Below are 12,471 nucleotides of genomic sequence, written 5' to 3' on the forward strand. Positions count from 1 at the left end.
TGCTGAAAGAAATCTTTTCTCGCTATTTTTTTCCGGGTTGGAACTTGGAAATCTATATTTCTGGAAAAGAGATAAACCTCACGATCTTGAGAAGTGACTTGAGTGTTTAATACAGTAGTTCTTTTTAGGTTAGGTTTAGGAGTATCCGAGTATAAGGCCCTGTCCTTTTGAGCTTCTGGGCAAAGCAAGAGTCAGCAGAGTAGATTGCAGCATAGCAGAGCAAATGTCATTATTATTATTATTATTATTATTATTATTATTATTAAATATTAATTATATTTATTATTATTTAAAATTAATAATTATTATCTTTAAATATTAGTTATTATCTTTAAAATATTAATTTTTATTATAAAAAATCTATTATTATTATTATTATTATTATTATTAATAATAATTATTATTATTATTATTATTACTATTATCATTACTATTATTATTATTATTATTATTACTATTTTTATTACTATTATTATTAAATATTAATTATTGTTATAATAATTCAATATTAATTATTATTTTAAAGCAGGACAGGGCAGAGCAAGAACAGAGCAGCTTTAAAGAACATGGCCTAAAAGTGCAACAATGGCATGAGAGCCTACTTCATAGATAAACAAAAATTTGAAACTATTTACAACATCCATATCAAACAAGAAATAGTATAACGTGTAGATCAAGGACATGACCAAATAGTCAAATACGTATCAGTATATAGTGTAAACTTCAAAAACAAAACAGTGAGAAAAAGTGACGAGGATATTTTGAGGCAATGTTCACCATTGATTTAGAAATGTAACTACTTGAGATGTTTTTAATACAATATTGTCAATTAACATAAAACTTACATTCCCGTCTATAGATCCTTAATTTTACAAAGAAAAATGGACTTCTTAATTCATACAAAATACGAAGTAATTTCAATGAATTTCATTGAGTTTACAAAGTTTACCCCTAGAGGCCTAGACTAAATTACTACCACATGAATGTTCATATTTGTAACATGGATCCAAGTTTGTTGATCATAATACACTAATACTAATATCATGGGCAACATCACTAAACAATTTTAATTTATCTCAGAATTTCTCCATTGCGCGCAGTGAAAGCTTGGGAAGCAAACCCTCAATTCGCAAGAATACCGTATTTCAACGTCTACCATGCACTTGCAGATTCATGGGATATTAACAAAATGTAAGCCAATGGATACAGACATACAGTCTACCACTTCTGCAACAGCCGCTGAAAAAGGAAATAAAAAATGTATATTGCAGTGTGCAAACAAAATTTTTGAAATTTTTTAGTAAATTTGCAAAGTTCATTACAAAGTAAAAGAAAAACTTATGATTACCTGTTCACTGAAAATGAAAATCCAAAACGTTCAACCTGAGTCACTTAGGTGTCATGATTGAACAGCCGGAATACTCAGAGATCCAGTATGCAGCAATCTCGGAAGTATCTGCAATGTCAACGAATACATCAATGGAAAACATTCTATACTTCAAAACAGCAAGGACAATACATAAGCTAGCCAATTAGATCAGGTTTGGTTCAGGTTTGAGCTAAATCTTAATCAGGTCATATTCAAATCTATTGTCAATTTACTTATGAAAAACCAACCATATTTAGCCATTTTAATTTTCAGGTTGGATCAGGTCAAATTGAGTTATGTAATTTTGGTTTTGGGTCAAATCATTTCAGGCTGAGGCAATTTCAAAACTTTCACCAGGTCTCACTGGAAGCAATAGCATCATACCTCTTCCATAAAAGTATGTAATTATAAAAAAGGCATACCTCACCACATCGAGCACTAATCTTCAAGGGCACAATATCATCAGCCCTGGTAGTACCAATATTTATAATTGCCGTAGCTGCACCTGCCTCATGTGCTGCTCTGCAACATTCATACAGAAAATCCTTCTTAAGTAAAGGTAGAAGTACTCTTCATGTTCACCGTTCAGTGCATAGAATAAAGTTTTGTTTACATTGAACTTTATAGTGTATATTAATAGTATTATAATAAACATAACTATTAGCAAATAGCTTGCTGTATACGGAGGAAACTAGGTCATCATTCTTCAGCATGCTTATTAATGTGAAATCAAAATAATCATATTTAGTACTACCTCACTAATCTGAGAGCAGAAAATGTCATTAGAGAAGACCCAATAACCAGAAATGCATTACAACTTTTAGCTGCTTCCATTGCTCTGTCAGCTCGGTCCTTGGGTACATTGTCACCAAAGAAGACAACCTATAAATGAACAGGGCCACAACATAATCACAAATATGCTGATATTGCAGAAAATGACTTCTCATCAGAAAACTCAGTCAGCAAGGAAAGGTGTTCTCTAGCAGGGGTTAGAGTATCACGGAAACTATGTTACCTCAGGTTTCAGTACTCCATCACAATCAGGACAAGTAGGAATGTGAAAATCTTCTTCCCAAAATTTCTCATCTATGTCAATATCACCATCAGGCCTCATCCGCATTCCAAAACTTTTGTCCGACCCAGGGTTTTCAAAAGTCAAACTATCAAGTGCTGCTGCCCACTGCAATATATCATCATCTTAGTTTCCCTATAATGACAATGCAGAGTATCTAATACCATCTCCAAGGCCATAAAACTTCCTCCATTAGAGTCAATATAATCACATAGCATTGGAGTAGAGCAAGCCCAATCAATGTCAATACATCAGTATGATATGTGATGAAAAATCACGAAAATCTCCATTGAAAAAAAAAATGTCATAAGCAAACAAATTTTTCTCTGCTGTTCCCATCACTGCTACTCTGCTAGACATAATATGAACCAATAACAAGATGCTGGTTTAATAATAACAAATATATTCTCTGAGGGAATTCCTAGACATCCTGGTAGCAATATACAGCCTCCAGAATACAGCTTATATAATCATTGAATCAATATACAGATTCAATATATAAGTAAGAGCTGACCTTAGGATTAAGTGCCTTCAGTTGGTCCTGGAATGAGTGCCGACAAAATGAATAGCCACATTCAATACAACCCACAGTATATACAGTGCCATGTAACTCGAGAGGATTGCTGCCAGCTCGATGATGCAGCCTGACAAAACCACAAGCACTTGCATCAAGAATTACATATCTAAGTTTCTACATACTTTAAAGCACAGGTTGGGGATCAGAATACCTATCAACATTTTGTGTGATTATATAACTAATTCTTCCAGATTTTTCTAGAGATGATAATGCAAAGTAACCAGCACCTGGCTGCGCTGAAGTGAATCGCCTCCACCCAGCATAACTCCTTGCCCAGTAACGCTTGCGAGCCTTGCCTGAGCGGATAAACTCCTACTTATATAAAGTAGCATATAATAGGGAGTAAACAGAAATCAATTGTTTGAAAAATTAAAAGCATAAACATTTTGAGATGAAAATCAAAGAAAAGTGAAGAACGGAAACATATACTCAGTCCTTTCCGACAGAGAACACAGCTGATTCCCTTCAGTTACAATTTTAGCTTAAGTGATAAAAAACACTAGAAGATGATAAACCTAATTGAACGAAATCGCCTACTGTAGTTGAACTAGTTCGAATATGACAAACAAAATTGTCATTTGCCAAACATTCAGCATAATAGACCTAGACACTTGTTTAAACAAATTGTGACCATTGAGAACCAAATGAAATGCACTCGTGAAATAAGCTACAGTATATAGGAGTAAAATATAAAAGTTATGTGCTTAACTATGAAGTTCTTGAATACTGTAAATTAAAAAAACATGTCTTCAGAATTCAGATCACCTGATGGGTAATGGGTCTGAAACCAGAACTATATGCTCCATTTGGGCTGCAAGTACGTAAACTAGTCAGTAGGTTATCTTATGAGGATTGGTATAAGTGCAAAAAAATCCATATATTATATTCCTTTGTAAGATGCTAAAAAAATAAATCATCAAGATATTAATCAAAATGTTGCACAATTTAAATGATTATGGATTAATCATCTTCTCAAGATTCAACCACATCCCTATGACAGCATGATATCCGTATCTATATAAATTAAGCATCAAGAGATAATCAAAGAATCTCATTCGAAAAAGCCAAACATCTACCATTAAAAATTACAGCAGGGAAATTTCTAGTGCCACGGTATCATAATCCTCATAAACCATTAGATTGCTCTCCGTCAGCCTACAATTGACCTCATTCCGCAATATTACAGGCACAACTCATGTTTCCAAGTGTAAAGATAAATGTTAAAGAACACAATCAACAGAAGCAAACCTGAGTGAATACCCATCAATGCTAAAGTTGGAGGTCAAGCTATATTAGGGCAACCCCTCATACAATTAGGGAGGTTTTCGGAAAGCACATATAGGCATCAACTCTAGAGGATAAAGAGTGGGAAAGATATATACAAGAGAAACTACTTGTACCTTCTATAATCTGGGATTCCACTCTCAGTACTCATTCCAGCTCCAGTCAATACCACCAGCTTATTACTGCAATGGGCAAAGCAAGCATAAGTGTCACGGTCCCGGATTTGAAAGGAGTTGGGTTCTAACAATAAGGCAAGACAAAACTTTTCTACAAGCAAACTCATTAGTCAATTTTATATTACCCTGCATGGTCAACCCCTGCCACACTAGGTAAGGTTACTGACTCATGCTTCTCTAAAAATTAGTCCTAATAAGGATTGCAGATTGAAGAAAATTGCTGCTGACCTTTGATCAAAAAATTGATATAAAAGGTCGATGTCCTTACTGCTGGGAGCAGATGCATCGGGAATCATTTTCTTGTCCCTCAGATAGTCCGGAATCTTATTTTCTTTGATAACAGGTGAGGTTCCAGGGACTGACATCCGGTTTGTTGTCTGCACAAATCTGACCTGCTTTTTGAAGAGCAAAATGTTTCTTCCTCCATTTAATAAATGCCACCTTTGGCTATTTGATGGAATAGCATCTGTAAGCATGACAGCAACTCAATAAAAGGCCTCGCAAACAACACAAAGAGAAATTGTAAAGAAAGACAAAACTCAATCGAAAGAAAATAATGTACAAGGCTTGCCTGCCAGAGAAGTCCCTATAAATTTTCTTGCACTCTTGAAAGTCTGAAGGTTCAAACAACAATTACCAAGTGACATTCAGAATGGGAGTTAATACTTAATAACAGCTTCTCATATATAAGTGCTACAATACTACAATGCAGATGTTTTTATAAGCAAAAGGAAAAGTTTATGAATCAGAAACTCTAGAAATTACCGAAAGTTGCAGAATATATCAATCACGATGTATGTAGTTCAATTGTGTAGATATATAACCATTGACTCAATTTGGTTAAGAAGATATAAAACTGACTTGTTAGGTTTGGGCTATGCCGCGTGGTTCCATCCCAAAATCAATTGGTATAAGTAGCTCCCTAGGGATATAAGACGAGTTGTTTTCTCCCTGCTCCTCCAATGTGGGAAAACTCACATGGGTACACAATAGACGCATGTGATTCAAACATCACTACCTTCAATCAATATATAATGCCCAATTTCAACAGTCTTGTTTCACATATGCAAAACCCTTATTCCAATTTTCTTAATTGAGCTAAGTCAAGGTAACATTTTTCTTTCATCATTTTTTTTTTCATCAAATGGGTACCCATATAAATGGCAATCACCTGAATTTGAAACATTGGAATTCAGAAAGACTGTCCAAACCCATATGGGTCTAAATTTTTTCTTCGTGATAATTTAAGTTTGAATTGTGAAAATCAAACAAATCACACCCAAATAAAATTAAAAACTAAAATATTAACCAATCCAACTCAGTTTGTATCAACAATCAATCAAATAACAGAAATGCACAAAAACAAGTAGTTGGAATTTAAAGAACGGATTAAACTTACAGAACCAAAAGGGTGAAATCTCCAAGCGAGAGGCATGATGTGAATTTGGAGAATGCAATAGTTTCTGGGTGCTTCTCGTTCTTGATTTCTTAATTCTTCTGTTCCCACAACTGTTGGCCGTTTCTCAGCCGCCAAAATTACAAATTACAACCTTTTTTTTTTTTTTTTTTTTTTACTGTATTTTATTTTGGGGTGGGGGTGTTTGGGTCGTTGGGGGTTTGGTTTGAACTTTGAAGTTGGGGTTTGGGTTTGTTATATGGGCTAACAATGTACTCCCTCCGTTATCAAAAGTGTGACTTATGTTTTTTTTTCTAATCTACAAGATATGTCTCTCGTTTATTCGTTTTAAGTTTGGATCGGATCATATTTAGGTGATGAGTCTTTTAATTATAGTACATATTCAATCATGTCGAATTGAGTCAAGTAACTTAGAAGTCTATGCCACGTTACTTATTAAGAGATGTACCTTTATGTCAACCAAATGCTAATTTCAATTCAAGTATGGCTAGATAATTAGAGCGAGATTAATTTTATCAGGTTTACTCTTCACCACTCCAACTTCCATCTATATACTGATATATGTTTGAAAATAAAGATTACTATTAACTTTAAACGACATCACATCTTCAAATCATCTTAAATCAACATACGTGACTAATAATTTCGGACAAAAATAAGGGGGTGTAGGGATATTCTAATGAGATCTTCATATCCTAGCACGGTAGCACCCACTCCCATAAACAAACACCTCCCTCCTAATGGCACTCCAACTAGAGATAAGTCCATGGAAGAAAACAGGGGGAAAACACAAACAGAGATTTCCAGCCATGGAGTTATTCACAATTCACCTTCCTATCCCAAACCAACAACTCCCACATTCAAAATCCCTTAAAATACTACAACCCTTAAAAACCCATCTCCCCAAAACACCAAATTCAATCCAATTATTACCACATTCTTCAATTACTACCAATAGAAGAACCCTAAATCTCTCAATTTTTGCCCTCATTTTATCTTCTTCTCTCCCATTTACTATTCCCAATGCAATTGCAGATGATATTCAAGAAAAATCAGAGCTTGAACTTGAAAGATACACAGATTCCAAAGAGGGTTTCACTCTTCTTAAACCTTCTTCCTACATTAAGGTAATTTCACCCCCATTTCTTTCTCTTTTTTCAGTGGAAATTTGATGGAAATTTTGTGTTTTTTATTGGAATTTGTTTGTTTGTTCAAAGGTGGATAAAGCAGGAGCAACTGTATTGTTTGAGGAGGAGAATAAGAAAGCAAACAATGTTGGGATTGTGGTGAACCCAGTTCGGCTTACAAGTCTTACAGAATTTGGGACTCCTCAGTTTGTGGCTGATAAGCTCATTCAAGCTGAAAAACGCAAGGTTAATTTTGCCCTTCTTTTATTTTAATTTATGTTGGTTTATTGAGAAATTTTGTGTTTAATGAGTATGGATTAATGGGTATTTCCTGGAAATTTGAATGGGGTATGTTTGAAATGTTGATTGAATAAATGATTATTCTGTTCTAAGGTGAAATGGCAATGTTTGCAAGTTACTTGGATTGGAAAGGTGGATAATTGTGAGGATTAATGGGTGTTTGTTGGATTGGAAAAAAGGATATGGATTGATTAAAGAACATATTGTAAGTCCAATTACTTGTGTTTGTGTAGTAATTGTTTTGTTTGATGTTCCAGGTATGATAACCTGCTCATTCTTTGAATGTTGTATGTAGTATATGTTTGGCATTGGATAATGAATGTGGATTATAGTTGCTTGATTGAATAACAGTCAAATGTTTAGTGCTGTCCAACTGTCTGGTTCTTTTGGTATTGAAGAACATAGATGTGGGAGGTCGTTTCTTTTGAGATACTAAGAACGGTGTAGGGGTCTGATTGAAGAGGGTATATAGTTTGATTATTAGAGGACTTAGCTACAAGCCTACAAGTTTAAACACATCTACATGTTCAATCGTCATACTTGCCATGCTCCAAAAAATGTGCGTGGTGTCACCTGTTTTAAAATGTTTATGCTTCCATACCCATTTCTAGAGTATCAGATTTTGGACACAGACTCTTAACACGTAATAAGAGCCTAAGTAAAGTAACTTCAGTTCTATTTCTTGAATCAGTGGCACATACAATGATACAACTATACAAGTGTAGAACACTCAAACTCTATATGGTAAACTGAAGTTTCCTGGTGATGCTGATTTCTATATTAATAGTCTCTATCTAACCATTACGAAAAGACTTTTATATCATCTTACATCTTCGGTTGCCCAGCTTTTCGTGGATGGGAGCTAACCTCATTCAGTGAGCGGTAATTTCTTGAATATCTAGATCCTTGTGGATGTTATAGAATAGGAGGGCTAAGTTATAAATAACTTGACAATGGATGATGTCTTGCAATTTGAAATGTCTGGAGATTGGTTTTCCTCTTGCAAAATTGAGTTTTGTCCCACACATCAAAAAGTCTAATACATTGCATTTCTCAATATGCGCTATGAGTTTGTGACATGGGTTTTCTTCTTTCTGGGATAAAATTATTTTTGGTGTTAATAGGAAAGCACTAAGGAAGCTGAAGTCATAGGAGTAGCAGAAAGACCTGGCCTCGATGGCTTACCAGTATATGAGTTCGAATATGTAGTTGATAGCACAAGAGGAGGAATGAAAAGGATATTCTCAGCTGCATTTGTCTCTAGAAAGAAACTCTACTTGTTAAACATATCTCATGTCGACAAGCCAGACAGTCCTCTTGACAACCATACGAGAACAATACTGGAACAAGTACTTCATTCCTTCGATGCTGCACCTTCTACATAAAACTCGTTTGCACATTCTTCTCACCCTGGTTATAATGTATATTCTCATACATCCTTGAAATTTACAGCTTATTGCTCATCTAATTACATTCTTTCTGAGAACAACAATTTGGAAACAAGATCCAGATTTAGCATTATTTGCTCTATCTCCTTTGTGTGCTGCTAGTATCTGCATTATAACAAGTTTTCAATTCTACTAGCATGTATGGCTCTCGGTGCCTGTCACAAACTACACAAGATCTCAATGCAGAGATAGTACTTAATCTTCTAGTCTCTGTATGTGATGATATATATTACATGAATCAACTGTTGAGGAAAAGTGACTCTTGTGTCCCAAATTTGTGTTCTATAACGTGTCCTCATTCTTTTAGATCATACGTAGTAGTTACATTATTGGCTGCGAAATTAACATGAACCAAATGGTAACTTCTAGTAGTGATGTTAACCATTTGCCCTAACTGGAAAAAAAGGATGACCATTCTGGAGATTATTTGGGGATTTTGCATTCCTCTAGAAGGAGACATGGACTTTGTGTGTAGTTCTTATGTAAGATCCATAGATCTAGTGTAAAGTGAACCTCCTTACCAAAGAGATTACAGCAATACAAACATCAGTCACTTTTTTTTTATGAACAAGTCCATATGGGAATTGCTTCCTCGGTTTCTCCTACCGGATATGCACCTATTCGGACTCATGAACACCCTGAAACCTCTTTAAAGAGATAGAACAAGTCTCAATTGATAGACAAAAACATACACAACAAAAGTCTAATCTATCTCAATCATTATTTATGTATGGATTTCTTTTAGTAAAAGTCTTTACATGGACATTTTCAAATAATGGCTAAAAGTCAAAAAATACCCCTTTGGAAGAGAAGCATATTACATCATTTACATTAGCAACTTTAAGATCCCTACACACTTCAACAAGGAGCTTATTTTAATGACATTATGTTGACCATAATATTTTTATGTTGATGAACATGTAAAGCTTCCTAAAATAAATTTCCTACCCATATTTATTGGGGCAAGTAGAGAAGTCCACATGATGCTTGTCTTTTAACCACTTCCGAACTAGATTAATCTTATTTTTATTGTAGCGTAAGACTAACGGTGACTCATTATACTAGTAATATTGTTACATCATCTAGTAAATTTAGTACTCATTTTTGACTAAATGTTAGTATCACAACTCCAACTTTTTTTTTTAAACATATCTATATATACGTGCACGGAATTCAACCTTAAATTATTAAATTGTCTGCTCAAAATGACAATGTCTTAAACAATGTTTGTCCAACCTCAAATGTGTATATTTCATGAAATACATGAACGGTAAACTTTATCACTTATAGAAATATGTATACTAGTAGATCAGTAGATGTTTTATTTCAGTACTATTATAGTCATCTAAATGATTTGTCATTAGTGTATGGGTGATTTTAAGGGGGACTTCTAATGGTTTATTCTTTTAGTGAGCTATAAGGTTTAGAGTATCTCCTTACAAATGCTCTTTGGAATAAAGGACAGGTAGATATAGTTCTAGTCTACTTAGACAACAAGCTTTTGTTACTATGGTCTACAAATTAAAGAGGTTAACTTTAAACAATTTGTGCAAGTGCTATTGATGGAAACTAATTGACACTTTGGTGCCAAACTGTCAACCACAAACCCAAAACATAAAAAGCATATGGAACATATTCGAGAGAGGACATTATTAGCTAATGAATGAATTTTTATTAATAGTATTTGAAAAGAATCGTTTAATGGAGTCGGAATTTTACATCAATTCACCTCTAATTTGCATCTCATCAGACCTTATGGGAGTGGAAAGAAATGCAAGATATCTGCACCCTAAAGTACCCTTAATGAGAGAATTGAACTTTATCAATAATCTTAAAATCGAAAGGTACAATATTTATTACTCCGTAATAGATCAAGTTGAAGTCAAGTGGAGAAGTACTCGTAAAGTTATAATGACATAATGTATGAGTATGTCCATTAACCACTCTCTAATAACAATATTCTCCTTTTGATTGTTGCGTAAGACTAACGATGACTAGTGACCGATGTTACAAAGAGGTTTATTTATTGCATCATATGGTTATTTGTTCTATGATGATTGAATAATAGCCGCATTGGCTGACTGATTCTCAATCATCATCTGTCTACAACTCTATACTAAGCACAAAATATCTAAATCTCTTATGTTGAATTTGATATGAAATGGATAGAAATTTTGCTATACATATATTCTCCCTAAAAAAAATTTAGTGCACTGCACATTTGTGGATCCACGAAAATTATTCATTCTATTCGAAAGTAGTATTCGTCACATTGGCTCAAGCCCAGTCTCAATCCTTTATAATTAAATAATAAGGCCTTGTTTGGTTGCATCACTATTATGTAGGCACTCAAAATTCCTATACATTGATGAAATGTTGTTTGGTTTAACCAAAAAATTGCTAAATGAAGGAAATAGAAATTCCTAGGAATTCCAATTTCTCACATAATGTGGGAATTCATTTACCTATGTTCTCCCTAGGTCATTCAAATTTCCTAGGAATTGTGATTTTCCTAATGCTAACCAAACAAACTAAAGCAACTTCCTAGGAATTTTTGAGGAGGAAAATAATTTCCCATGAATTGGAAATTACCATGGAAAGTTAATTCCCATTACAACCAAACGAGTCCTAACTTTGATTTTACTAGAAAGTTGTTTATATGATAGATTGCTTTTTTTTTTTTTCTTTTTTTTTTTGAATTTCTCTTTTATGTCTTCTTTGTCCATCACTTTATTTATATGATGTCAAAGATACATTGAAAATCTAATCATTCATAATATTCATTATTATTTTTCATACGTGAGCGAATATCCACCAATTAAATGTAGTTATTAGAAAGTATTGATTTTTTCCCCATAGGAAGCAAGTAGAAAAAAATCAATATATGTGACTATGTGAGCTTGGGGAGTGCCGGTTCCCATTAAGTTGTTGATCTGAATGTTTTTTAACAGTCATTTTAGCAATAGAGTTGATTGGACCGTTAAAACCAAATCTTCAAAAAAAAGCCAAGTAACGACTTTTCAAATTTGGCAGCATGGTGAAAAACACCTCGTTTCCCCACGCTATTCCATAAGGGGTTTGTCAAACGAAGCTAGTAAGTAACATTATATTTTTTTATAAGCTAGTACTCCGTAACAGTTTTTAAGGTGGATGAGATTAGATCTATCAGTTTCTAACCCGAATCATTAAACTCGATTATTTTGAACTAATTCGTAAAGGAACTGAATGGTTTTTAACCTGTTTTTTGGAAACTGAAAATTCGACCCCGACCCAATTTTTTCTAACCCGAAACTAAACTGACCCAAATTTGTGCAAACCGTTACTTACCCGACCCGTTATCAAGCCAAATCGTTACAACCCGAAACTGAAAATAACTCGAACCGATTACGTCTAAACTCGATAGTAACCCGAGCCATTCTAAACCAAAAACCGTTTAAACCCAGCAAAAATCCGATAAACCTAAACCGGTCCAACCCGTAACCCATTGTGATCGAACCATTCATAACCAGTAACCGTTATGACCGAACCGCTTCCTCCCGTAACTCGTTGAGACCGAACTGTTTATGACCCGTAACCCGTTGAGACCAAACCATTTATGACCAGTAACCCATTATGACTGAGTCGTTTACAACCCGTAATCCAATATATTTATGATCTGATCCGTTTCAACCCACTACTCGATAAAACCAACTTATTTATGA

General features: G+C 34.3%; 2 protein-coding genes across 2 annotated transcripts; one reads left to right on the forward strand and one right to left on the reverse strand.

The window, feature by feature from the left end:
• Positions 1 to 867: 867 nt before the first annotated feature.
• Positions 868 to 6,068, reverse strand: LOC110736623 (NAD-dependent protein deacylase SRT2-like). Its single transcript, XM_021916890.1, has 12 exons — positions 5,878 to 6,068; positions 5,050 to 5,092; positions 4,707 to 4,944; positions 4,419 to 4,484; positions 3,784 to 3,829; positions 3,170 to 3,330; positions 2,956 to 3,085; positions 2,385 to 2,549; positions 2,124 to 2,251; positions 1,792 to 1,891; positions 1,349 to 1,456; positions 868 to 1,239 (listed from the first exon to the last, which is right to left on the reverse strand). Exons 1-11 carry the CDS (start codon positions 5,911 to 5,913, stop codon positions 1,400 to 1,402), a joined length of 1,170 nt encoding a protein of 389 aa, XP_021772582.1. The 5' UTR covers positions 5,914 to 6,068; the 3' UTR covers positions 868 to 1,239; positions 1,349 to 1,399.
• A 517-nt stretch (positions 6,069 to 6,585) lies between these two features.
• LOC110736624 (psbP domain-containing protein 2, chloroplastic-like) lies at positions 6,586 to 9,042 on the forward strand. Its single transcript, XM_021916891.1, has 3 exons — positions 6,586 to 7,022; positions 7,113 to 7,268; positions 8,447 to 9,042. Exons 1-3 carry the CDS (start codon positions 6,636 to 6,638, stop codon positions 8,705 to 8,707), a joined length of 804 nt encoding a protein of 267 aa, XP_021772583.1. The 5' UTR covers positions 6,586 to 6,635; the 3' UTR covers positions 8,708 to 9,042.
• The last annotated feature ends 3,429 nt before the right edge of the window (positions 9,043 to 12,471 follow it).

Source organism: Chenopodium quinoa, unplaced genomic scaffold (assembly GCF_001683475.1).
Source record: "Chenopodium quinoa cultivar QQ74 unplaced genomic scaffold, ASM168347v1, whole genome shotgun sequence".
Lineage (NCBI taxonomy): Eukaryota > Viridiplantae > Streptophyta > Magnoliopsida > Caryophyllales > Amaranthaceae > Chenopodium > Chenopodium quinoa.